Source organism: Canis aureus, chromosome 30 (assembly GCF_053574225.1).
Source record: "Canis aureus isolate CA01 chromosome 30, VMU_Caureus_v.1.0, whole genome shotgun sequence".
Classification (NCBI taxonomy): domain Eukaryota; kingdom Metazoa; phylum Chordata; class Mammalia; order Carnivora; family Canidae; genus Canis; species Canis aureus.
In genome coordinates, this window is record NC_135640.1 from 41208345 (window position 1) to 41235809 (window position 27465).

Consider the following 27465-nt stretch of genomic DNA (forward strand, 5'->3'; position numbering starts at 1 on the left):
CCTGTATTTAATAAACCTAAAAGTAGAATAAAATGAGATATTCAAGAACTATTCAATTCATACGGAAGCTGGGAAATAAGGGGAAGGGAGCAAAATGTATAGGACAAGGAAGAAACAAGTGACAAGATGACAGTACACACCATGAGTTAACTGCACATTAACAGCCTACGTCCCCTTGGGACACCACTGGCCATGCGGGGCCACCGAGCACCAACACCTAGCTAATCAAAACTGGAGGGGTGCTAGAGATGAAATACAGACCAGATTTCCAACAATTAGAATTAAAAATAGAAAATAAAAGTTTGAGTAATTGTATAGAGCCCACGTTGAAATATGTTGGCTGTATTCAGTGAAATAAACTGTGTTCTCAAAATTAATTTCACCTTTCTGGAAACTTTTCAAGATGACTACTGGGAAAAATAATTTTTTTAAAGACTGGATTTATTTATTCATGAGAGAGACAGAGAGTCAGAGACACAGGCAGAGGGAGAAGCAGGATCCCAGGTCTCCAGGATCACACACCCTGGGCTGAAGGCGACGCTAAACCACTGAGCCACCCCGGCTGCCTACTACTGGAAATTTCTGAATTACTTATGTGGCTTGGGTGGTGTCTGCACTGAAATCCAGTATTTTGGAAATTAAAATATGTTGTCTGGAAGAAAAAAAAAAAAACCCTTAAGATTTACTAGAGAGCAAGAGCACACAGAGGAAAAGGGAGAAGCAGACTCCCCATTGAGCAGGGAGCCCGATGTGGGGATCCATTCCAGGACCCTGAGATCATGACCTGAAGGCAGATGCTTCACCGAGTGAACCACCCAGGTGCCCCAACAAGTCCACTTTATTTTTTTTTTTTAATTTTTATTTATTTATGATAGTCACACAGAGAGAGAGAGAGAGGCAGAGACACAGGCAGAGGGAGAAGCAGGCTCCATGCACCGGGAGCCCGACGTGGGATTCGATCCCGGGTCTCCAGGATCGCGCCCAGGGCCAAAGGCAGGCGCTAAACCACTGCGCCACCCAGGGATCCCACAAGTCCACTTTAAATAATAAATGTACACATCTAAGAAAAGCAGTCAGGTGGGAAAGGACTCAGTGGTCAAGACATTTAAGCTGCGTGGAGATCACATGCTCCCATCCTATTACACTGTAAACATCTCCCCTACCTGGCCAATGGACAGACACATCTAACCATGGAAATAATTTTTTTTTCTGTTACTATGCCTCTACACCAGTAGGTTGGGTTCAGTAATAAATGTGAGGCCTTTCAGCTAGAAAAAAATACACAAATAATAAAATAAATAAATAAAAGGAATGGAATCAAGTATGCTCAGACCACAATGGAATTAAAACAAGAATTCCATAACATAACAAAACAAATCTGAAAAAAAAATCCAATGTTTGAATACTAAACCATATTTCCAAATAACCCAGAGATGAAAGAAATCACAAGGGAAATTAGGATTCAGTCAACAGTGCCATAGGAAATTGGACATCGCTCTCCATCCGTGTCGGAGTGGCACCTCCAGAACAGCTTGCTTCAGGCCGGCCAGCCGATGCTGGCTACTGGCAGGAGGCCTGGGCTCCTGGCCACATCAACCCCTTCACAGGCTGCTCGGGCGTCCTCACCACCTTGTGGCTGGCAGCCCCCAGAGTGGATGATCCAAGGGTTTCTTTAAGGCGCCCTCGCTGAGAACAAGATCAACTTTAAGTCTGGACACGAGATGGGCAGCATCACCGGCTCCCACACCCCAGGCTATTAACTTCCAAGTTTATGGCTCTGCAAGATTGAACCCCGTCACAGTCCAGATGCTGAGGGTTGATAGGCCCCAAATTTTTACAGCCTACAGCGGGGGGGGCGGGGGGGGGGTTGAATTAACAGGCCAGGCAGGACCGTCTAAGTGAAACATATGCAGAACTAAGAGCCAGCAGTTCTGAGTGTATACCTAACAGAAATGTTTCCATATGTTCCCAAAGAAAGGACCAGAATGTTCATGCAGCCAAACTTTGGAAATCATCCAAAAGCCCACTGACAGAACGGATATGCTGCTGCAGGATGCTATGTAGCAATGAGAGTGAACCATCTCCAATCCTAAATCAGAAGGGTTGAGCCAAAGTGGCCTGAAGCAACAAAAGGAAAGCTGTCTGCTGGCCACAGGGGGGCTGGGGGTGGGTGGGGCTCTCAGCTCTCTGGTGGGCTCATCACACGTGTGCATTCAGCTGGTGACAGAGTACACGCACCTTCCAGCTGTACTCGAATCAAAACGCACAAAGACCAAGAAAGTGTTGAGAATTAAGAAATGAGAATAACCGGATTTTCTTCAAAGGATTTCATTTAGAGGGAGGGAGGGAGGGAAAGAGAGAGTGGACGAGTGTTCACACATGTGTGCACATGTGGTTGGAGGGGCAGAGGGAGAGACGGGATCCCAAGCAGGCTCTCCACTGAGCACAGAGCTGGACGTGGGGCTCAATCTCACAACCCTGAGATCAAGACCTGAACCGAAATCCAGAGTCAGACACTTAACTGTCTGAGCAAGCCACCCAGGGGCCCCACGACAACCAGATTTTGTCAATCAGTAAATGAGTTGGGAGCACCTGGCTGGCTCAATAGAGCGTGCAACTCAGAGTTGGTTCAAGCACTACGTTGGGCATAGAGATCACTTAAAAATCTTTTAAAATCGGGCAGCCCAGGTGGCTCAGTGGTTTAGCGCCGCCTTCAGCCTGGGGTGTGATCTTGGAGTCCCCGCCTGGAGCCTGCTTCTCCCTCTGCCTGTGTCTGTACTTTTCTGTCTCTCTCATGAATAAATAATTAAAACCTTAAAAAAAAAATACCAAAACCTAAAACACATAAAACTAGAAGAACAGAAAATAGGAGATGAATGAAATAAAAGAGGTGTACAAGGAAGGTAAATCCTGGGCTCCCCTGGCAGCTCAGCAAACCAAACTACAAACACGGGCTCCGCCTTGGGAGCCAGCTGGCGGTGGACCCGCAGTCACAGCAGGTCAGCCAAAGGAGGAGCGGGCACGAGACCGGACGCCTCCAAACAGCCATGGTCACCATGGGGCAGAGTTCAGACAAATGTCTGGGGCAGCTGGGGGCCTCGGGGCGCGGACTAGTTACCAGTCAGGGTCCCCAAGAATACAGCCCTCACCGTCTGAGAGACCAACTCCAGTGGCGAGGACATGGTTTCGGGACAAGGAGACCACTTCTGCCCCAAAGGGCTGCAGCCCTTCAGGAAGGCCTGCTGCAGCAGAAGGGTGCTGCCCTCCCTCCTCCCACCCCCACCAACACCCCACCTCTGCCTGCTGCGGGAGCCGGAGTCCCTGTGCGCCGGGGCGGGCCAGGAGACAAAGGCAGCCGCAGGGCTGACAGAGCACGACCCACCCGACGGCATCCTCACGGCTGTCGGCTGTTGGCAGCAGGCGGCTCTCAGCTCTCTTGAGCACCCAGACTGCAGCAAGAAAGCAGAGGAAAGCAGCAGCTGGCAGGAGTGCGGGATGGGGGGGAAGGGTGCCCGGCGGGTCCCTGCCACAATCAGGGGCCAGGAGCGCTTGGTCTCGGTCATGCGCGCATGTGACTGTGACAAGAATGAAAGTGATTTTTTTTTTTAAGATTTTACTTTTAATAGAGAGAGGAGAGCACAAGCAAGGGGAGCAGCAGCAGGAGCAGACTCCCCGCTGAGCAGGGAGCCCGACCTGGGGCTCCATCCACCCCAGGACTCTGGATCATGACCTGAGCTGAAGGCAGGCACTTCACCTGAGCCACCCAGGTGCCCCGGAATGACAGACATCTGAAACCACCACGGGAAAGACAGTGATGGCCATGGCCCCCCTCCAGCTCCGTTCTGATCCTGACCAGCTGCTCGAGATCTGCCTCGCATGGCAGGCACGTCTGAGTCTCCCCCTCAGGCACAAGAGGACCCACCTTACACACTACCCAGCCACCCCAGGGTCCCTCCCCGACCTGACCCTGTTTCAAAGACACCTACCCACAAGGCACACAATGAGTGGCGAGAAAAGGTCTTGTTTTTCATAGAAGACGACGATTTTGTTCTGTCTTTAAAGAAATTAACCAGTTCATTTTAAAACTATGCGGACTTAAAATGAATTTTAAAGAAGGATCGACAAACTTCTCCATCAGAGCTGGGTCGTAAATACCTTGGACTCTGCTGGCCATTTGGTCTCTGTGGCAACTGGCCCAGTCTGCTGCTGGAGCACAGACGGAAACCGTACCTAAACCAACAGGCACAGCTGTGTCCCAGTAAAATTTTATTTAAGGATGCTGGAATTTGAACCACGTATATTTTAATACGACATGAAATAATATCTTTTGATTTGTTTTCAACCATTTAAAAACGTAGAAGCCATTCCTAGCTCACAGGCCATATAAAATCAAGCAGCGACAGGACTTGGCCTGCAGACCACTTCACAAGACACTGGAAAGGCCAAACCTAAATTTCTCCTAAACCAAGAATTTCAAAGCAGGTTGTCAATGAGAACACAGCTAACGAGGTCCCTAGAGGCAGACCCCAGCACCCCCATCCTGTCCCAGGCACACCCCCTCTGCTCCTGGAGCTCTACCCAGCAGTCCCCAAGTGGGGAGGGACCCCGAGCAGTCCACACACAGCAGTACTTTCAGATCAGTGTGTAAAATAAAACAAGGCACTCAGGGAAAAGCTGGAGCTTTCCAGCTCCTGACACACAAAATAATCTGTTGTACGTACCCCAAGAAAGCCCGCTCCGAATTCATCACGGACATACACGGGTTTTCCCATGTTTGAGACCGATCACTGGAGAACGGGTAAAAGCATGGATAAATAAATCAGCAGACACATCTATAAAGCCCAACCACCAAAAAACTCTTTCATCCCAGAAAGTCAACATTTCCGTCATAAACAGTACACTCGTCAAAAATGGTTTTGTTCCATATATTCTGAATCAGTTCCAAATGTTGCCGCTACACATTTCCCGAAGCTGCAAAAAGCTCATCTTTATTGATCAGTGATTAGAATTCAGCCGACAGCCCCAGTCTCTGCCTCGTGTGCACAGAGCTCACGTGGAAATTGCAAACATACATGACGTCCTCAACCATCTCCCTGGAGAACTCAGTTCCAGCCGGGGCTCCTGGGTCCTCATATACCCCGAAATCTGCCCGGTCTGCGCCCTACATCCCCACTAAGGCTGCATCGCGGTGGCGGCAGCTGCATTTCCTGAATGGACACGGCTCGCCATGCAGGGACCCAGCCCTGAGCAGCACCCACGTGGCCAGTGGCCCCCCATGCTGGACGGTGCAGTACACCACGTAGAGGGAGACGTGGGGACAAAACGGGTCTATTGCACTGCCATAAACACGTTTGGTGTGTGGGTCTCCCCGGGGAGGAAAACGCATCCAGCGTTAGGGGAACAGTGCAAAACCCACAGCCACCGTGCTGCAGGTTCCGATTTCCTCCAATATGAAGAAAAAGTGCTTCGAGGCACTTGCACTACTCACTTGTAGTATCTCTATTTGAGTCACACGTGGCACAGCTTCCCTTCAGCCAGGGGGTGCCCAAGGTGCCAGGCAGAGGAGCCTCTGCTCAGCGGCAGAAGTTCTAGAGCCCAGGACACCAACCCGTTCTCTGGGACGGCCCAGTGTGCGCTGAGCTGGTGCGGACCTGACTGCCACCAAGCGTGGGTTGGGAACGACATCCCCCTTTTTGCTTCTTCAAGGGAGCCGCCAGCAGGGAGAGGGCACAGCTGGTGTGGCTAGGACCTCACGGATGCCTCCCCCGGCTTCATCTTCTTGGCCTGCCCATTAGGCCCAGGGGGCGGGTTCTGTCGCCGCTTCTGCAGCCTCTCCTCCTTCTTCCTCAGGTAGGCAGTCACGTTGTCAAAGGTGGCCTTGTAGAGACCACTGAAGCCAACATCCACGCCAGCCATGCCTGCAAGGGAGCAACAAGAACAGAACCAGGTGGGATGGGGACCAGTGTGCCCGTGAAACCCTGCTGCACGGGGATTAACCCGGGACTTGCAGTGGACGTGCAGCGCCTGTTCCAAGGCACCCACACGATGCCCATCTCCTGGTGGCCATGCCACCTGGACCTAAGATAGCTTCTAACCGAACAAAGCCTGGTCATGGCTGGGAGATGAGGCACAAGGGCTGTGGCTTGTGCACTCGTACTGGTGGAGCTGCCATCATGCTGTGAACCACCCCACGGGGGCCCCTGTGCTGGGGACTAAGGGCGGCCTCCAGCCAAGAGCCAGTGAGGGAGTCAGGCCCGTGGCCCAGAAGCCTAAGGGACCAGGTCGATGCCAACCACTCCATGCGCCTGGAATCATATCCACCCTCAGGGAACCAGTCCTCTAGGGACTGCACTAGGACCCACACAAACAGCGAGATAAAAAGTAGTGTTTTCACCAAGTGCAGGCTATTTGTTAACAGCCGGGTAACAGATGCAGGTTGACCTAAGTGTCGAGGGCTGAGGGGCATGATGTCCACAGACCAGTCACACGGGGTCCACCTCATCCTGGCCAGAAACTCCTGTGTGCGCCTGTGCCCTGCACGGTGACCTCCCACTCGCTCAGGCTTCCCTACCCCTTCTGTGACTTTCAGGCTCAGCTGGCCTGCCTTCCCCGTGCTCTCCCCCTGCACCTTCCCTCACCCCTGCACCGTGAATAGGTTGTTTCATCTACAGAAGCTCAGAGAAGCTAAGCCCGCCTTGTCCCACAAGCAGGACATGCTGGCCGCTGGCCCCAGGCCCCAGATGGGGGGATGGCACATGCCAGGCGAGGAGCAGGCTCATTAGCAACCCCAACACAGTCCTGCTACACATCAGTCTGACACTGTTGCTAAAGCAAATCCACACAGCGCTAAGGAGAACGAAGGCCTGTCACCCTAAAAGGATGGAAATTAACCCCGGGACCCAGAACCAACAAATCATCACGAGACTGCCTTCCAGGAGACGTTTAGATCACTGCTAGTTGTCAACAGAAATTGAATTTATGGTTGAATCTCTCGAGTTCCGAGGAACTTGGACTTCTCTCTGGGGAATACTTTGAAAGATGTCTTCTGGGCAGTAATTTCTTTACTCAAATGAAGGCGTCTGACTCTCAATGCTGAGTTACCAGTCATCTGTCTGACAGTTGCTTTAAGTCTCTGCCCGAGAAAAGCATCACAGGGTCGCCAGAGGCTGTGTAACTAAGGGATTGCCTTCCTCTACCAATAGAAATAGAGCGAGATCTTGTCATCCTAACATTCTTGAACAGGACTGAGGGTGGCACCCAAAGCTCACCGTGGGCCCTCTGACGTGGCTCCAAAAGCCTGAACACTCCTCACAGACTGTAGCACCATGAAGAGGGGTGTCCCCCATCTCACCAATGCCTCTCCTCTTCCCTCTGTCTGGCTGTTCCTACTGGGACCCGCCCTGGGCCATGGAGACCCTTGGGCATGTCACTGACTGTCCCCATGCCTAACCTTGTGGTCAGGAACCACATGCAGCTGCTGTGGTCACTCAGAGCCAACAGTTCGGAGTCTGTGACTCGCCCGGCCACTCCGTCTGAAAGCCCACCAGCTGCTGGCCCCATCCAGGGACGCAGTGAGGCACAGCCCTGAAGGCAGAGAGGTAGACAGCACTCCAACTCTGACCCGGTTCCCACGCAGCTCAACTGTCCTGACACAGACGGCCCAAGTGTGTGTCAGCTCCTCACCGCCCCGACCAGCCACAGGCCCTCTGGATGGGGACATGGGCACATGCCACACATCCTGGACTCTCGCCCACAAAAGTGGCTTCCTACTATATACAGTATTCTACAATGTGGCCTTGTCTGTGGCCAGTGCTCGACATCATCCTGCAAAGCAGTCCAAAGTCACATTCTCACCTTCCAACATGGCCCAATTCTCCTGAACATGGGCAGAGACCTTCTTTAAAGCGGCATTTTCAGGAACAGCCTGAGAAGACAACGGAAAACACTTACTGGAAAGAGGCAGGAGTGAAGCCCCCAGAGCTGCCAGGAAAGGCACAAACAGACCTGCCAGGTGTGGTCCAGGCTGCTGGGCTCGGAGACACCTGCTCACCCCCACCCCCCACCCCCCCCACCCCACCCCCCCCCGTGAACTTCAGGCAAAGCTGTCCTGCCTTGGCACACAGCAGTCACCACCTTACGTCAGGAGAATGACCTGTGACGTGCGGGCTGCCAGCATTCTATGCCTTGGCTTGTCACATGTGACCTTGTCCAAGAAGCCTGGCAGACACGACACATTACCAGCTAGTAGCATCCTGCTTGTCACTATTTTTTTAGACTAAAATACCCAAAAGGTTCAGGGACATCTCCCAAGCCTCGGTCAAGTAAGCACTTATAAAGGATGAGCCAATCTGCACAGAGAGCTGGCGTGCTTTGTCTGATTCTTCCCCCCAGTGTCCTAGGAGATTCGGGACAGGCAGGAGACAGCCCCACTTTACAGATGGAGCTGGCTCAGAAAAGGTGTAAGGTTCGCACGTCACCCAGTGAGGAGGGGCTCACTCAGCCCGCAGCCCACGCACCTTTCTCCACCCCTGATTCCAGTGCCCCAGATACAAGGCCGTGCGAAGCCTGCCAACATCAAGGACACACAGCCAAGCCACACCAGCTGTTGGTTTCTCTGCTAAAAAGATGTGTGACCAAGACAATCACAAGAAAAATATGCCAATGAAGGAGACTACCCTGCAAAAAACACTGCAGGCGTTATGACATTAGATGAGCTGGCTGGGCGCCCTGGCTCCCGCACCCACGTCACATGTCCTCCAGCTCCCCCCCACACACACACACACACCAAGGATGCAGCCCGCATCACCAAGACATAATCAAGCTTTAAGTGAGCACAGCTGTCACCCCCTGCCACCCCCACCACAGGTTTAGGGGCGGCAGGGGCCCAGCACGTCTCACCTGCCACTGGCCCCCCACAGGCCTGCATAGCACAAGGGGGGCTTCCCGGTAGTCTTGCAGGACCCACAGTCCCTGGCTCTCCTCGAAAGCAATGTCCCACACTCTGTGCTGAAAATCCAGCTGCTGTTTGTAAACCAGCTGCTGTCTAGAGGCATCGAGCTGGAAGATGTAGACCACAGGAATACTTTCCGCAAAGAAAGAGAGAAAAATTATTACAACTACCACAAGGCCCAGGAGGGTATCACCGCATAACATACTGTACCCACATCAGCCCCGAACAGAAGACCCAGCCACTGCCAACACCCTGCGAGCTCATGAGAGACTCGTCCAGAAGCACCCAGCTGAGCCCCCTCCCAACCTGAGAACCACAGGAACAGAGAGATGATGAGTCTAAGTCCCTGAATTGTAGGAAAGTGTGTCCTATGACAGGCCCAGTAGAGGACAAAGGACACCATGTGGAGAAGATGGCTATCCCACCTGCAGAGCAGCAGACAGCACGGGGCGCTGGGCTCAGGCACCTCCGCATCAGCACTCTTACCCAAGCTAAACCTGATCCATATTTTAAAACAAACCAAGATGCCCTGCAGAGGACATCTTGTTATAAGGACACATGACATGTGCAGAAACACCAGGACCCACCTGGCACATAAAAAACACTCAAGAACCCACTGGATGGCATGTGGCCCTGAAATCCTCCTCCTCAGCACCACGGGCCCTCGGGCGGGTCATACTGTGACCTGCCTTGGGTCGGGTGTGAGGGCTCTATCGGGTCTGGCCCTCGGGTGAGGCTGACTAAAGTGGATTCTGCAACTTTTCCTTGACCCTCACATGGGATTTTATCACACACAAATGATGAGCTGGAAGCTAGTGAATTTAAACAGCAAAAGGGCGCCACCCTAAAGAAAGGGAACCCATACCCATCGTGCAACAGCAATTCCTCACAGAGTGAAATTCATTGCGGGGACAGGTTGTATGAACAAGACCACCTGAAGCTCCCAGTGTAGGAGAGCCCACGGGGGCCAGTGGAAAGACCTGCGGATCCCCTCCCTCAGCGCCGGCGTGCAAGACCCCGAAGCAAAGCAGGCAGCATGTGAGCTCACCCACCAGTCACACAGCAGCGCCACACAGCTCTCCTGGCTCCAGTAAGCGATCCTGGATGCAGCAAACCTCTGCAAAGAAAAGCAGCAACTTAACAGCACGTTAGCCTGTCAGCCTCCCCACTCTGGACTGTCCTGTTCAAGTGGAGTTTAGACACAGCGAAACTCTGACAGCTGCCACTATGGCAGAGGAAGGAAAGGAAAAAAACAGTCCTGGAACTTTCTGGAAATCAGTGAGAGAAGAGGAAGACCCAGCAGACTACCAGTTTCACAATCCCAACGTGCCACAGCAGACAGCAAAAGCCTCTCCGTGACTGTGGCCTTCCCTCAGTGTCTCCAGAGCCAAAGGAACTGGTCAAGAATAAGGACAGGAGGGGACAGAGAACACAACGGATTATTAACGAGACACAGTTATGTGTGCAAGGTCCACACGTCCTGGAGAGGGAACATCCAGGCGCCGGTCACAAGTGGAAGCCCGGTCTGCCCACTTCTGAGGCCAGTAAGGGCGGCAGTTACAGAGCAGTCTCCGAGGCGACAAGGGAAAGCAGCCAACCCGAGGATGAGTCAGACGAGCCCTCCCACTCTGGCCCAGGTCTCCTTCGGGCAGGCAGGGTGCCACACAGGAGCTCCAGGGGAAAGGGCAAAGCTGCCCTGAGGACAGCCAGGACCCGGCTCAGCAGAGAGCACCCCCAGGGCCAGCTCTGCAGTCCCGCGTAAGCACGGCTCCCTCCCTGCCCAGCCCAGGAGGGCCTCGGGGAAACTGGTGGGGCCATTCTCAGGTGACCAACCTGGACCTCAGCTGTGGAGAGCACCGGCCCAGGAGCACCATGGAGCACCCCAAAAGGCAGCCCACACATACTCCCTGAAAATCTCTATAACAACCAGGGCCCAGGAGACCTGACCTGGGGATACACCCTGACTGGCTGATAACCCCCGGTGAAGCCTTCTGCTCTTTTCCATTTCCAAGCAGGACTGGAGGAGGCATTTCTATAAAGTGGGTGTTCAGACACAAGTAAGGTGAGATTTAAGTTACTTCCCACTTACAGGACCGGGCGCTTTGAGAATTTGAAATACACGATCTCTCCCAAGGTGGAAGGAGTCTGCGTAGACGGCAAGGAAACGTTTCCAACACAACAGCGAGCGGTCTTGTTCACAGGATCCCAGTGACTAGAGCGGCACCCAGAAGTCCCCACAGACCCAAGAGACAGTGTGACGTTACCTTGTCACCGCACGGCTCCGCTGGCTCCCGCAGGCTGGTCAGGTGGCAGCAGTGCAGCTCTCGGCCCCCGCGGTACTCCCAGAGCCTCAGCGTGCAGTCCTGCACACACCACGGACCAGTCAGTGTGTGCACACAGAGCAGGCCATCCCTGGCACGCCAGGGCACCCACCCCGTGGCGGAACCTTAACCCAGTGACATGCAGCGCACAGAGGCTCCCTGCTCTGAGCAATGACAGTGCGGCCATGCCAATCGTTAGGTTAACACACGACACAAGACAACCTGCCTGTCACATGCAGGACGTCAAAGGTCATGACTGCCGTACTGGAGCCGGGAGCACACTCGCAGACACATTGCACACGCACAGATGCATCAACAGTCACACATTTGCACAGGAGCGATGCGGGTGGGGCCGATGAGCACAACGACTGTCCCACATCCCTATTTAGTGAAAAGGGAGAGTCCGAGCAGCCTGGGTGGCTCAGCGGTCTAGCACCGCCTTCAGCCCAGGGCAGGACCCTGGAGACCCGGGATCCAGAGTCCCACATCGGGCTCCCTGCATGGAGCCTGCTTCTCCCTCTGCCTGTATCTCTGCCTCCCTCTCTATCTCTCGTGGATAAAGAAGTAAAATTCTTAAAGAAGAAAAGGGGGAGTCCATGTGTCACCCCCAAGACTGTCAACTGGTACAGCCTGCAGGGAAACTGGCATATGTATTAACTGGCATCCCCTCAGTAAGGGATCTCCGGGTGGCTCAGTAGTTTAGCGCCGCCTTCAGCCCGGGGCATGATCCTGGAGACCCAGGATCGAGTCCCACGTCGGGCTCCCTGCATGGAGCCTGCTTCTCCCTCTGCCTGTGTCTCTGCCTCTCTCTGTGTCTCTTATGAATAAATAATAAAGTAAAATCTTAAAAAAATAAAAAAAAGCCTCAATGCTCCAGAAAAATATGTAAATACGACAGAAAAAGGCTCATATTAACAAATGCTTGTCGATGACCTCGTTGAAAGGACAGGATGTAGAAAGAACTGCACATCTGAGAACATTCAGACACAAGGGCAGCGAAATGAAGCCTTGCTGGTTCATTTCCTTGGATGGCACCTTGGGGACCCCTTCCCCGGTGTGCACAGAGGCCATCCCGACAAGAGGGCACCCGAGGCCCAGATTCCAAGCTGCCTGCTGAGATGGCACAGACACAGCACATGGGGGAGTTTCTAAATGACTGGGAGGAAGGGAACAAGAGCAAGGCCCTTAGGAACCAAGAGCAGCGGTGTGTGGGTACTACGCAGAAGCACAAATACCTGCCATGGAAATAGCACACAAACTCAGGGGCTAATGGTCACCCACCCCTAGGTCCCCCACAGCGACAGGAAAGGGATGTTTCTGAGGCGTGAAGCCTGGGGGACAGAAATGCAACAAAAGAAGACAATGGTGAGGCCCCCTTGGAGCAGAAGAGTGGAGGGCCTGGTGCAGGAGGCTGCGACCCAGCAGCAGCATGGTGATGGGAGGGGGTGCTGTCAGAGTGGCAGGTTCACCCTCTGAAGCCAGGAAGCCAGAGGCCACTGACTCAGGGACTCCAGATACAAGCTGAGGAGCACAAGCAGCCCTCCCTGGTCACCTCCTGGAGCACGGGGACAGGCCTGATGCTCGAACGGTGAAGACGGCAAAGGGATCACCAGAAGAGGGCTGACCCAGATGGCCTGCAGGTGCCCGACTCCGACACCCTGGGCTCCCAGACGCAGCCTCCACCAGGCTGGCCGTGGCCCCGTCCCCATCACAAATGGATAGATGAGACCAGCAGACATCTGTGGGACATGGACACCACAGAGGATGAAGGCAACACATGCGTGGGCTGGGTGAGACCAAAGACGTGCGCTCAGGACTGACGAACGGGGCGCTTAACAAAAGGACACTCAGTATGAGAAAAAGCTCCGGACAATTACCAGGAACAGCGGAAGTGAAATACCCATAGGACACTCGAACTAAAGTTGAGGAGGAGTCTCAAAAAGCTGAACCAGGAGCATGAGAGAGAGACCAAGGGAAAGAAGCAGCAGGAAACGTAGCCCAACATCCCACACCACAGACTCGAGGGGAAGCACCCCAGTGAAGACACTGCCGGGCCCAAGATCTCCACCGCAGGGGCCACCCCGACCGGGCAGCCGGTTTCCCAAGCCCGGCCCCCACCTCCCCTAACTTCAGAGCACAGGGGCAAGAAAGGCCCCCGGGGCATCTAGAGAAGCGGAAACAGATCCCACTGAAAGGACCCAAACTCACAATGGCCTCAGGCATCTCACAAAAGCCAGGCACACTGGGGATCAACCAGCGAAAACACGGGCCCCATGCCTTCCAAATCCCTGGGGGAGCTTTCACCTCAAGCTCTATACCTGCCACCCACCAGGCTTTCCTCCGCTGGGTACCACCCTGCCAGGCATCCCTCCAACCAGGAGCTGGGGGATTAAGGGCACTTCCAGGAAAGTAGCTTTATGACAACACCCCCCCTCCACCTTCAGATGCGCTGCTCCCAAACAGAGGAGAGCGAGAGCAAGAGAATGAAAAGGAACGGGGTGGGGTGTAGCCCACCAGTAAACAAGTGGACAAAGGGCAAGGGCATATCACCACAGAGGGCAGGAGGGCACAGGGAAAATGTGTGTTCTCGTTTCTCGATTGCTCACATTCTCTGGCTACGTGGGTCCCAAGGGCGCACCTTGGCAGAGCCGGTGGGAGCCACGGCCAATTTCTACTGCAGGCGGCACAGCAAAATTTCACAAGTATATGCTTCTAGTGAAAATGAAAAGTCCCTTTTGCAAGGTGTGAGGGGACAGAGGACAGTGCACTCTGGCAGCCAGAGCGCCAGCCCTCCTACATGTTCAAACAGGATTACAAGCAAAATGCTGGAACTTGCCAGGCTAGTGCTAAAATCAAAGGTATTTATTTCATTTTTCTGGGCACCTATTTTTTTTTATTATGAGAAAAAGTAAAAGGCATAGGTACGGCAAAATTCACAAAAACTGGCCGCCCCTGAGGACTCTGGCCACATCTGTTTTCCTGTTTGCTACCACAGGACCACACACTGCTGGGAAGTACAGGACGGGACAGCAGAAACCGTGAGAACACGACGTGGTGAAGGAAAGCAGCACACATGCACACACAGCGGCCAGATGTGGCAGGATGCCACGGAGGCCACTGTTCCCACCCAGAAACCCTAATTCTTTGAAGGTCCAGGGCCCTTCCATGCAGCCCCCACCACCCCAGGCATCTGAGTCCCATAAAACACTAAGGGGCAAGAAAGGACAAGGACAGGGCTTCCAGAAAGAAAAGGAGACACCACCACTAATTCAAAGCCTTCACTGTGGCAGAGACTACTGCTCCATGATCCTTTCACAGATTATTCCTTAGAGCCAAGTCTCTGATCACTAAACCATCAAGCTTCAAGCCCCAACTGCCAGGACGTAGAAGTTTTCATTACAGGTCAAAGCCCCCACCAAGGCTGGGCCCCACCTGAGGGGCAGGGTCAAGAGCCAGCACAGTGGTAAGTGGATGGAACCCAGGACCCCCGGACCCAGAAAGGTCTTCCACCAACTGCTATAATGGTGGTGACGTCATGTGACGACAGCCCTGAGAACACCATCCTCACACCCTGCTCCCGTGGTGCCCCCCCCACACACACAGAACACCCCTCAGTGGAGAGCCAGCCACAGCTCCAAAATTCAGAAGACGAGCACCATCTAGTGGACAGCCACCAGGCGAAAGACCCACTCTGCGAACAAAGGCTGCGTGTCCATCCTTGCCCCCCAATCCTCCTCCCCGACCCCGGCAGCCCCCCTTGCTAAAAGCACTTACCCCAGAGGAGGACAGCAGCAGCTCGGGGTGGTCGGGCACCACGAAGATGCGGCTCACAAACCTACAGTGCAGACAGAGCTGAGGGTGAGCCGAGTCCCCGTGCGCTGCTGTGACGTCTGCTCGCCCATCTGTCATCTTAGAAGGAAGCCTCCTCTCCCCGCCCCGGGCCCCCCACAAAAACTGCAATGGGTCCCCCGTGTAGCTGGACAGCACTGACAAGCTGGAGGAGCATGCCGCGTCGTTCTCAGGAGCCCCACCACAACAGACCCCAAGCAGGAGTGTGCCCCAGCCATGCTGCGGGGACACCACGAGCATCTGTACTGCTCACTCCGGCTGCCCTGCTCCCAGCCCAAGACCTTCCCTGCAGGTCTTCCTGCGGGTTTTCCTGCATGTTGGTGACCACAGGGAGCCTGGGGGTAGGAGGGGGAACCCGCAGGACAGAGCCAGGGGGTGGGGGCAGCAACACAGGCCAGTGGACAGAATCAGACCCACTGTCCTCTACCGCTGGCCGGGCAGCCCCCACCTGGGCTCTGCCGGCTGAGAGCCAGCCTCTAGCGTGGCAACGGGACAGCGTTCCCCGCGTCTCACCCAGCAAGGACGCCATCACTAGCCCACGGCTCGCGGGACACCCATGATCGCCTCTCCCCTGGAGAACGTCATCACAGAGGGCTTAAGTCGCCTCACTGGCTCAAAGGGCGGAAAGGACGGAAACCAGTTTCCACAGATCCTCCACGAGATCCTTAAACGCCTATCTGTACTCTTTGTTCACAAGCTGAAATACCTACTGAGCGCCTTCAACCTGCCGGCCAGGGTGCTGAGGGCGGGAGCCAGCCAGGAGCGGAGCCCGCAAGGCCCTCCGTGCAGGGCGCCGGCAAGAGTCGGGCCCGCGGAGGCCTCAGGAGAGCGCCCTCAACATAAACACGGCGCCGGCCACACCATTTATGTTCACACGTGACCACATTAAGAAACAGACACAAAAAAAAAAAAAAAAAAAAGAAACAGACACAGGTGAAAATAACTGACGCTACTACTCTTCCTTAACCCGATTCATCCAAAATACTACCATTTCAACACACGCCTTAACTAAAGACTAGTAACAAGCTATTTCTATGTTCTTTTTTCCTATGAAATCTCTTAAATTGGGTCTTGTACATTCATAGCACATCTCACTCCAGACTCCAGGACTCGGGGCTCCTGTCTAGACAGTGCAGACTAAGAGAAAAGCCCAGCAGCACAGGAAGAGCGGAAGGGAGACCTTGCTGAGAAGATAAGTGACAGCACATGCAAAGGCCCTGAGGCAAAGTGCTGTGTGCTGGGTGGGAGCACAGTGAGGAGCAGCAGACCCCAGTAAGAGACAGCCACAGGGCTTGCAGGTCGTAACTCCAGACGCTGGATTGCTAGAGACCTGAATCAAAGCCCACGTGAGCTGTCAGGAGCTACTAACAAGGCCACTAGTGACCTTCACAGAAGTCAATTTATATTCCATTCAAAACCAAGAAACAGGAGCAACCTCAGAATTAACTCACGCAGGGCAGGTCCTCTCACACAAGGCCCTCGCCCAGGCGCAGGCGGGCCCACCTGTGCTTCAGCCTGCACTTCCTCCTGTGGGGCAGGAAGGGGACTCACTCTGTGTGCCCGAGGCAGAAGGACTCGATGCTGTGCGGTGCCGCAGCCCAGCTGACCCGGATCTTCTCATCCCGGTCGGCAGTGAGGACGTAGCGGTCATCGGGACTCACAGCCTGCACACAGGGGATTAGCAGGGACAAACCTGCTGGTGAGAGTGGCCAGAGCTGCCCCCCACCTCCAGCACCCCCCCAGGACTCGTCCCCCGCTCTACACCAGGCCGCAGCGGCATCCAGATGCCTGTCTCAATGCAACTCCCTCCTGCCACCTGGAACACCATCCCTTGGCCTTCCTCTCTTCCTCCTCCAAGTGTCCCCATGGCCAGGCAATCACCACGTCCTGGTGGTCTTTCCTTCAAGAACCCCTCCCTCATTGTTCCGGTCTCTCCTGTCAGGTCCCACCCCAGCTCCACCACCTCTTGACTGCCTCACCAGACCTCTGGGGGGGGGGGGGGGGGGAGCTCCAGGCTCAGGGGTTGGAAGGACAGAGGTGAGGCCCAGAAAACAGGAGGACGAGCTCAGGCTTTGAGATGGCACCTGCCCTTCCACATCCCTCCTCCACTTCGTCACCCAAACCAGGCTGTGCCTCACACCTGGAACCACCCAGGCACCTCCTAAGTGGCCTTCAGGCATTCACCCTGTCAGCTTCACCTTCAATTCCATTCCCGCGAACCCCCACAAACTCCCACGAACTCCCACTCACAGAGCCACAGAGCTGTCCCTGCTACAGAACCCTAACCCCAACAGCTGGGCTCACAGACCCGGCCTCACCTCCCCGGTGACTGCCCCTGCCCCACCTGACTGCAGCAGAGTTAATTAGGCCCATCACCCACATACCACGTCCAACAACATTGACAGGTGCCCAAGCTCAAGCTGACCGCATCTCTGTGGCTCCAACACAGGAAAGGAATAAACGTCCCCAGACTTGTCGGCCACCAAAAGCTTCTCCTCCGAGGCCGTGAAGGTCAGGGCCGTGCACCTCCTCACCACGGTCCTGGAAGGCAAGAGACGCCCACAGTTGGCTTGCACGGGTCAGCACAAGATCGGCGGACAGATCTGCAGGCCGGAAGTTCTGCTGCCGTTACGTCAGCCCCTCGCCCCGGATCTCCCTGCCAGTTACCAAAAGCAGTGCCAGAAAACTCAAGCAGTTAAGAGAACACAGACAAAGCCAATACCTTAGCCAAATTCTACTTTGGAATATTTTTGCTTTTACGACAGCAAAATCTAGGTATCCAATGTGAAATCTACCCAAATTTGCCGTGTATTTGAAGATTGTCGTAATAAAATATTGGGAGAATCGCTCCTTGATTGACCCCAGCACCTCTACTGTGCACTTTGGGGAAGAAAATGGTCAGCTTCATCAACAGCAACATGTTCTGATCGGAACCGCAAGCACACACACCACAGAGGGCCCTCCTAGCCTTGGAGGTCCAGGACCACTGAGTCCACACCCCAGCCCCGGAGGACCCTGCTGCGCGGGAATCCCACCCGTGCTGCCCACACACAACACCCCTGAATGGGGCGACAGACCCCGTCAGCACACACAGCATTCGCTGTCCCTCCCCCCACCCCCAGGGCAATTCCAGAGGAGGGCGAGCTGCCTCAGCACGTGCACTGCTGGGGAGGTCGGGGCTCCAGCTCAGGCTATGTTAAAGTTCACACACTCATCAATTCAAGCCCTTGATCCAGGTTCACAAGATGTGCCACATCTGTGCGTTGGTTGCATCCTGTGCCAGCCTAAGCAACAAAGTGACAGCTCACACCACACACACACACCTACCGTTCTAGGTCTCGCCTGCTGGTGGGGAGTAGGGTTCACGCAGCTTCCTCTCGCTCTCCCAGGTCACCTCCCTTCTACAGGCATCCCTACAGCAGAGCCTGCTTTCCACAAGGCAACCCAGGGATCCCACACACCTGTACTTATCCTACTGCTTCATGCACAAACATCCATGTAACCTACTGTTACCATGGTTCCCCTCAAGAGCTGGGGTCCCTGCTCTCCTTTGTCACCAAAGGGGGTGGAAGTGGACTCACTTTCCAACAAGAGCCAGTGTCTGTGCACAGGGCACCCAGCGCCCCACAGCTGGACCCCAGATGTCACTCGAAACAGAAACTGAAGCTCAAGAAAGCCACATCTCCAACATGAGGACCAGACAATGTGGGACCCTCCCATGTTCTCGGGAGCAGAGGAAGAGGCTGGAAAATGCAGATAAGAGAGCCTGTAGCTGTCCCAAGGCTCCAGCCTGTGGCAGCTGCACCTTCTCCCAAACTTCCTGGAGCCAGTGGAGCCACAGAAGGACAAGCATGCGGAGGGACTCCCGGGTGGCTCAGCAGTTTAGCGCCTGCCTTCACCCCAGGGTGTGATCCCGGGATCCTGGGATCAAGTCCCGTATCAGGCCCCCTGCATGGAGCCTGCTTCTCCCTCTGTCTGTGTCTCTGCCTCTCTCTGTCTCTCTCATGAATAAATAAATAAATCTTAAAAAATAAAAAAGAGAGGGGCAGCCCTCGTGGCTCAGCGGTTTAGCGCCGCCTACAGCCCAGGGTCTGATCCTGGAGACCCGGGATCGAATCCCATGTCAGGCTCCCTGCATGGCACCTGCTTCTCCCTCTGCCTGTGTCTCTGCCTCTCTCCTCTCTCTCCTCTCTGCGTATTCTCATGAATAAATAAAATCTTAAAAAAAAAAAAAAAAAAAAGAGAGAGAGAGAGAAATAAACACGGAGAAAACAACAGAAGAAAGACAAAGGGCTCCGGGCAAGACTAACCAACTCTCTGACCACACAGTCACTGAAGCGCCGCCACACATTCTGACGCGCATTGATGCAGCTGCTGCGCAGGCACTGGTCCACAGCAGGGGCTGGACCCCCCGGAGAATGGGGCGTGGACTCACACGAGCACCCCACCGCTGTCCACCGCCAGCGCAGCACAGCAATGGCTCCAGAATCTCGTCCCTTTGTTTTCTGCTGGGGCTTTATCTTCTGAGGCTGGTCAGTCCTGGCAAGGATTCCAGGACGCACCTTTGCTATACAGGGCACGCAGGGGTGAGGGTCTGAGGGGGCAGGTCACAGACCCAGACGGGGGTGGGCTGGCCGCTCTGCCCCAGTCGGAAGGCAGGGGCCTCACCAGGCTTTGAGGGCTCCGCCCTGCAGCCTCCCTCCAGTCACAGGGTTCACTGCCCAGCGTCCCGTCCTCACCCACCCCCGGGACCAGCCTGAGCCTCTCCCCTCTGCCACCAAGTGGAGCACCGCCCTGGTCGGGTAGCTGAGCCCTGAAATCACCCCACAGGCCTGGTGTCCATCCAAGGCCACCTCCAGAGCACCACACTCATTCAACAAAACCGAGTGTGTGGGGGCCCAGTGGCCACAGGGCACCGAGGATACCAAGCTCCCTGACGCCGCCACCTCCAGCAGCCAGGCCGCTTCGGGCAGGACAATCCCACCCCCTGAGGCTCTCTGCCTTTCCACGCTTTTATTATTTCAACACAGGCAGTTTCAGAAACAGCGAGATTTCCTACGTAAGATTTCTCACTAATAAACGTACACAACACACAACACAAAGTATCCTGCCACCCCAAGCACCCGACTTTTGGTTTAGAAAACCTGGCCTTGGTTCTGAGCCTCTGCGTTGTAAACAGACACCTTGAAACGAATCACTGCTATGCACTACTCCCATTTGGGCTTTTCCTTAAAAACCTCCAGGATTAAGTTTTAAAGCCAATGGAGAGCTCCGAGCTGTGAGCAACTCTTGCTCCAATGTGGGTAAAGTGAGCCCAGGACACCCTAAACACTGGACTAAAGATCAGATGCATCAAGAATGGGTGTTTCTCTGAGGAAAGAGTCCATCTATTCGTGCCCCCCCCCCCCACCCAGGTGTAATGGCTGAGGGACCAGGCAGCAGCACATCTTACTTTGAGATCAGCGTAAATCCACTGGACTAGGAAACGTGAGAAATGCAAGCTCTAGACCCCTTGGCTCAGCGGCTGCCGCAGATGGGATGGGAGTTATACGGGGTCCTGTAAGCACTGTCTGCACGCACGATGTACCTCCCCCAAGCAACACGAGAGGCACACCTCACACACAGCTTTCCGACACAAAACTACTCTGCTGGCATCAATGTAAAAACCAAGGCTGGGATCCCTGGGTGGCTCAGCAGTTGAGCATCTGCCTTCAGCTCAGGGCGTGATCCTGGAGCCCCAGGATCGAGTCCCACGTCGGGCTCCCTGCATGGAATCTGCTCCCTCTGCCTATGTCTCTGCCTCTCTCTCTCTCTCTCCTGGAGTCCCAGGATTGAGTCTCATGTAGGGCTCCCTGCATGTATCTCTGCCACCCACCCCCTGCCATATGTGTCTCTCATAAATAAATTTTTTAAAATCTTAAAAAAAAAAAAGGCCAAAAAAAACAATTAAATGAGAAAAAAGGCAAGTGCCAACCACCATTTGCTAATGTGTAACTTCCCATCCTGACAATTTCTAGATCTTTCCATGAAGACAATCGCCAACACACTACCTTTAAAAGACAAAACAGGGATCCCTGGGTAGCATAGCAGTTTAGCACCTGCCTTTGGCCGAGGGCACGATCCTGGAGACCCAGAATCGAATCCCACATCCGGCTCCCGGTGCATGGAGCCTGCTTCTCCCTCTCCCTCTGCCTATGTCTCTGCCTCTCTCTGTGTGTGTGTGTGTGTGTGACTATCATAAATAAATAAAAAATTTTAAAAAATTAAAAAATAAATAAATAAATAAATAAATAAAAGACAAAACAAAGACACAGCACCTTCCCCTCAAACATCCCTGGACAATGCAGAGGGAACCAGGCTTACAGACACACGACTCTGTGCCTGCACACTTACCCGGGCCTTCCACTCCAGACCTTGCCCTGCATCCCCTGATATCCTGACAGCCTCAGGAACCCGAGGACACTGGGCAGCCCTGGTGGCTCAGCAGTTTAGCGCCGCCTTCAGCTAGGGCGTAATCCTGGAGACCCAGGATCTAGTCCCACGTTGGGTTCCCTGCATGAAGCCTGCTCCTCCCTCTGCCTGTGTCTCTGCCTCTGTCTCTGTCTCTCATGAATGAATAAATAAAATCTTAAAAAAAAAAAAAAAAAAAAAGGAAACTGAGGACAGTCGAGAGAACTCTAGATGCCTTCTTCCAGACCCTGCACGATGCCAGGAGCTCTTGGACAATAGCCAGAGCCCCACCAGGAGCCCTGGGCACTCGCCCTGCAGTCAATGGGCAGGTGCCACCACAGGACAGGGGCGTGCTGACAGGCTGTGTGGGTGACCCCTGTCCCAAGGTCAGGACAATGCACCCTCCTGAACAGGGGACACATACCAACATAGATTGCCACCTGCGGTTTGTGTTTTTACTCTTCTTGTAGAAAATAAGATGCAAAAGGAATCCAAAAAGCACAGCTGTCCCCAACACAGATGTGAGCCAGCTACAAAGTGAAATTCCTTAACCTCACCTGTTGGGTAGTACATATATCATCACCTGCATGTGTTTATCCCTTACTCCTGAGGGACAGCTACGCTGTGCAGCCTCAGGGAGGCAACAATGAGGTGACAGGATGACTCTGCCCCGTGTGGGTACTTCCATCCCTGTCACAAAGACCTCATAATCCCGGCTCTCACCCACTTGAGGAAATAAAGAACTTAATATCAGGGCCCTGTCCAAGCAAGAGGAATTTATACCTGCCCAGGGCCTGTATCAACATCACCCGCCTCCTCTCCTAATCCTGATTTTCTTCATTTCTGCCACGACAAGGCTGGGGGAACACTGGAAAACATGATGGCTTGGTGGCCAGGGGCACCGACTCTAGAGCCAGAGCGACCAGGTGCAGGACCCAGCTCTGCCCTGAGCTGACTGGGATCAGCTTCCAGACTCCAGCCAGGGATGTGGGTGAGAACAACCCCCTCGCCCCCATGACACAGGGTTGTTTTGAGGATTAAATCAGTTATCACACATGGCACTGACAACAGTGCCTGGCACAAGGCTGAGACTACGTGTTAGTTGCTTATTTACTACGTCACTATTGTTGCAGGCATGCAAGTGTAAGCTGTGCGTTCAACATCGAAATTATTCAACGTTAGCATTTCATACCTGACACTCAGACATTGCCATGGTTTTGTACGGAAAAGAATCAGACGCTTACTGTCATCAGTTAAAGCAAAATAGCTGCCAGACTTGGAGAAGGTGGACGCCAGAATCGTGTCACTCCCCTTATCCACGGGCTGCCCGTCCTCCCTGAGAAGAGAAGACAAGGATCATCAAGGCTTACCTGTGTGAACAGGGCTGCGTTCCTCCAGGCTAGCCTTGCTCGTTTATATGAGCAGAGACAGAAAATAGCAGGAGGTTCATGTACCCAGAACATAAACACGTATTAACCAAACAGGGAGAAAGTCAAAACAGCTGTAATTTTTAAGGAATAAATCTAATGAAACAGAAAAATCTCTCAGCACACAGACTAAAATCCAAAGAGCTGAGCCAGGGACTCCTGGGTGGCTCAGCGGTTGAGGATCTGTCTTCGGCTCAGGGCGTGACCCCATGGTCCCAGGATCAAGTCCCGCATCCCGCTCCCTGAGAGGCTTTGCCTATGTCCTCCCCTCTCTCTGTCTCATGAATAAATAAAATATTTAAAATAAATAAATAAGTAAACAAAGAGCTAGGCCAGAAAGACTCTCAGAGATCACATGGCCCACTCCCTCAGGGACATAAATGAATCAAAAACTAGAATCAAGGACTAAATCATAAAAAAAAAAAAAAAAAAAAAAAAGGGATCCCTGGGTGGCGCAGCGGTTTGGCGCCTGCCTTTGGCCCAGGGCGCGATCCTGGAGACCCGGGATCAAATCCCACATCGGGCTTCCGGTGCATGGAGCCTGCTTCTCCCTCTGCCTGTGTCTCTGCCTCTCTCTCTCTCTCTGTGACTATCATAAATAAATAAAAATTAAAAAAAAAAAAAAAAAAGAGCCACAAGACTAATTTTACCAAAAAAGGGCACCAGACAAATAATCACACTCTTCTTTTCTTATATTCCAATTAACTAAAGCTAACTTCAGGGCATTTAAAATTGCATTGCATTACTTCAAGATTCCACCAGAGTTAATTACTGACAGAAACTAAGTAAAAGTATTTAGAAAAACCCTAACTACTCTAATGTTCTTAACACCGAATTTAAAGCTGGTTCCACTTTTCTTTCCTGACGTGGTACCCGGTTCATCCACACAACAGTGTAAACACAAATGAAGATTTTGACGAGCAAGACAGCTTACTCAATAAGACAACAATTTACTCCTTGGGCTACCCTGTCCCCTTTGGTCCAACCATGATCGGGTCTGAAGAGTCTCCCCATCACCTCACCCTTTATTTTCCTGTGGCTTTTCTGCTGTGCTGCAATCATATGTGAAGAGGACATCATCATCACTAAGAAAAAACAGAAATACTTTAAAGGGAGCACTTTATTAACAAAAACGTGAGGGTTTTTTTTTTTTCTTGGAGTACAAATATTTTCATATTCCTTAAATTAAGGGTCTTATCCACAACAAAATATTGCATACAGTATTTCAGAGAAAGGCTAAGGAGCTTTATTTATTTGCTTAATTTTTTCAGATTTGCCATATACCAATGGCATGGTTCTGCACTCAAAATTACTGGTTAAGTAAAACAAATGAGGACAAAAACTTAATAGGAAGTAATACGTTACTCTTTCACGCCCTAGAAAATTGATGCAAGAGAGTTATGTTGGAAGAAATCACATTCGAATGGTTTTTGGTGAGATTCTTGCACGTAAGCTTAAAACCGGGACTCCTGGGTGGCTCAGTGGTTGAGCGTCTGCCTCCCACTCAGGGTGTGATCCTGGGGTCCCGGGATCGAGTCCCACATCGGGCTTCCTTCATGGAGCCTGCTTCTCCCTCTGCCTGTGTCTCTGCCTGTCTCTGAGTATCTCTCATGAATAAATAAACAAAATCTTAAAAATAAAAAAAAAAATAATAAACTTGAAACTGCCACCATTTAAAAACATCTCAATATACGCAACTGAATTATTAAAAGCTACATCTAAAACTAATGACGTGCTGTACAATGGCTGAGCATCTGTCTTCGGCTCAGATTGTGATCCCGGGGTCCTGGGATCAAGTCCTGCACCGGGCTCCCTGCGTGAGGCCTCCTCCTCCCTCTACCTGTGTGTCTGCCTCTCCCATAAATAAATAAAAAATATTTTTTTAAAAAGAGGCACAAAGGAGGAATCGTACTAAAAAAAAAAATTACGTGGGCAGCCCCGGTGGCTCCGCGGTTTAGCCCTTGCCTTTGGCCCACGGCGTGATCCCAGATCGAATCCCATGATGACGGGCTCCCTGCATGGAGCCTGCTTCTCCCTCTGCCTGTGTCTCTGCCTCTTTCTCTCAGGGTCTCTCATGAACAAATAAAACGTGGGCAGCCTCAGGGGCTCAGTGGTTAAGCACCGCCTGTGGCCCAGGGTATGATCCTGGAGACCCGGGATCAAGTCCCACATGGGGCTCCCTGCATGGAGCCTGCTTCTCCTTCTGCCTGTGTCTCTGCATCTGTGTGTGTATGTGTGTGTGTGTCTCTCTCATGAATAAATAAAATATTTTTAAAAATCTAAAGAATAAATAAATAAATAAATAAAATGTTAAAAAAAAAGGCATATCCTATTCTTAAAAAGGGGGGGGGGGTTATTACAGTTGTTCTATATCAAGCACAGTATCAAGTGTAATAATCCCATGACTCCCAGAGGCATGTGTTAGGATACCACGAGCCTGTAAAACAAAATAATCTGGAACCAAAAAAATACATAAATAAGCAAATCATAGTAATAACTGAAAGTAATAAAAATAAGTAATCTGGAACAAACCACAAGTTGGTGAGTGTTACCGTCCGTGAAAACCAAATGGTTAACAGCGCCGGGTTAACCGAAACCCAGCCTTGAACAAAGAGCAGAGCGAGTGTCTACACTTGACACCCGTGTCATCGGCTTCAAGCACGAACCGCAACTACCCCCAGACGGGAGCAAGGGCCCGCCCGAGGCCGACCTCGTGGGGCCGGACCGCGGGGAGCATGAACCTGCGAGAGCAAAGCGTCACGGGGTGCAGGGGGCGCTGCGCCGGGAGGACCCGGAGCTCCAGCGGGGGGGGGGGGCAGGGGGCGCGCCCGGGCTCCCCTGGGGGCAGGGCCGGGGCCCCGCCCGAAGCGGCCCGCAGCGTCGGGGCACTGGGGGGGTCTCGGGAGAAGACGAGCACGTGGCCCGGCCGAGAAGGAGGAGGGGGAAGGGGGGGAGGAAGAAGGGGGAGGGGGAGAGAGGGGGGAGGGGCCGGGTCCCCCCCGCCCGGACCCGAGCGAGGGAAGCGGCCCCCCAGGCCCCGCCGCGCGCCCGCCGCCCGCTCACCTGCTCGCAGTGGAGGTGGCGAGGAACCGGCTGCCGCCGCGCACCACCAGCGCCTGCCCGCACAGCGCCAGCCCCGCGGAACTCGCCATGCGCCCGCCGGACCGCCGCGCCGCCCCCCACGTGCGCCGCCGAGCCCCTCTTCCTGCTGGCGCCGCGCGGTGACGTCAGGCGCAGGCGCGCGCGGTGACGTCACCGGGCCCGCCCCGCGGAGGCGCTGGCCGCGCGCACGCGCACCAGGCGGCCGGCACGCCCACGTGGGAGCCCCTCCTCCGCGTGCGCGGGGCCGCAGCTGTGCCCTTGCGCGCTGCAGCCCCGCGGGGCTCCTCGTGCAGCAGGTCGGTGGGCTCGGAGCTCGGGCGCTGGCTCGCCCGCCGCAATCGCCCTTGCCGCCCCAAGCCAGAGGGATGCCCCCACAAAACACCCATGTGACCATTGCCTCCCCCTGCTTCCAGCCAGCAGGTGGCTTCCCATTGCTCTCACGGCAAAGACAGGCCCCGGTCATGCTCCGGCCGGCTGCCTGTGGTCTGGCCCCCACCTACCCTGCAGCCTGCACAGGCACAGTGCACTCACCCCAGGGCCTTAGCACATGCCATTCTTGGGTCTCCCCAACACCCCCATCTATTTACTGTAACTAGTGAATTCCAACGCTTCAGTGGCATCACTTGATCAGGGGAGCCTTCCACGCCTTAACGTTATTTGCATTCGTGCTTATTTAATGTCTCTCCAGACTACAAATGCCTAATTTTGCAGGTCACAGTTCTCCTAACTTGCAGCACGATACCTGGCGGGGGAAGTCAATATTTGCTGAGTAGGTGAATGGAACAACTAGTCGTGAATGGAACAACTAATCGTCTTAAAGGAGTGGTTACTCTTACAGAAGAGCGAAGGGGTGATGATGGGCAGGAGGCACAGGGAGCTGGGAACAAGCTGGCCCTAAACCCACCTCCTGTATGAATCCAGGATGAATTTGTGCCCCAAATCAAAGGAGGCTGCTGCCAGCAAAGCAGAATGTGTGGGAGAGAGGCAGACCTCCTTAAAGGCAATGCGGTAGGGCAACTGGGTGGCTCAGTGGTTGAGCATCTGCCTTTGGCTCAGGTGGTGATCCTGGGGTCCTGGGATCAAGTCCCACATCGGGCTCCCCGGATGGAGCCTGTTCTCCCTCTGCCTGTGTCTCTCATGAATAAATAAATAAAATATTTAAATAAAAAAAAAAAGGCAGTGAGGTAAAAGGGATTTTCACAAAGGCAAAAGATGGGAGAGTTTGTGTATCACAGTACAAAGGACACAGAGGGTTAGGGAGAAGAAGAGGAGGAAAAACATTGCAAGGGAGTATTGGGGGGCAAGGTTGCTGCTAGGCAGTAACCACAGGGAAAGCAGGAGACTGCCCCATGTTTCTGAAAATGAA

At 53.6% G+C, this 27465-nt stretch overlaps 1 protein-coding gene across 4 annotated transcripts; it reads right to left on the reverse strand.

Moving 5' to 3' along the window:
- Positions 1-4911: 4911 nt before the first annotated feature.
- WDR4 (WDR4 tRNA N7-guanosine methyltransferase non-catalytic subunit) lies at positions 4912-26204 on the reverse strand. 4 transcript variants are annotated; one of them, XM_077879323.1, is made up of 11 exons: positions 26061-26204; positions 24020-24082; positions 22763-22906; positions 17505-17661; positions 16672-16784; positions 15046-15106; positions 11215-11313; positions 10003-10067; positions 8899-9082; positions 7855-7924; positions 4912-5918 (listed from the first exon to the last, which is right to left on the reverse strand). In XM_077879323.1, the coding sequence occupies exons 1-11, from the start codon at positions 26147-26149 to the stop codon at positions 5743-5745; spliced, it is 1221 nt and encodes a 406-aa protein (XP_077735449.1). In that variant the 5' UTR covers positions 26150-26204; the 3' UTR covers positions 4912-5742. The 4 variants fall into 4 exon arrangements, with proteins under 4 accessions (XP_077735449.1, XP_077735451.1, XP_077735452.1 ...); XM_077879325.1 differs by lacking the exon at positions 26061-26204 and adding an exon at positions 25530-25670 and having other exon boundaries at positions 22815-22906; XM_077879326.1 differs by lacking the exon at positions 26061-26204 and adding an exon at positions 25530-25585.
- Between the last annotated feature and the right edge of the window lie 1261 nt (positions 26205-27465).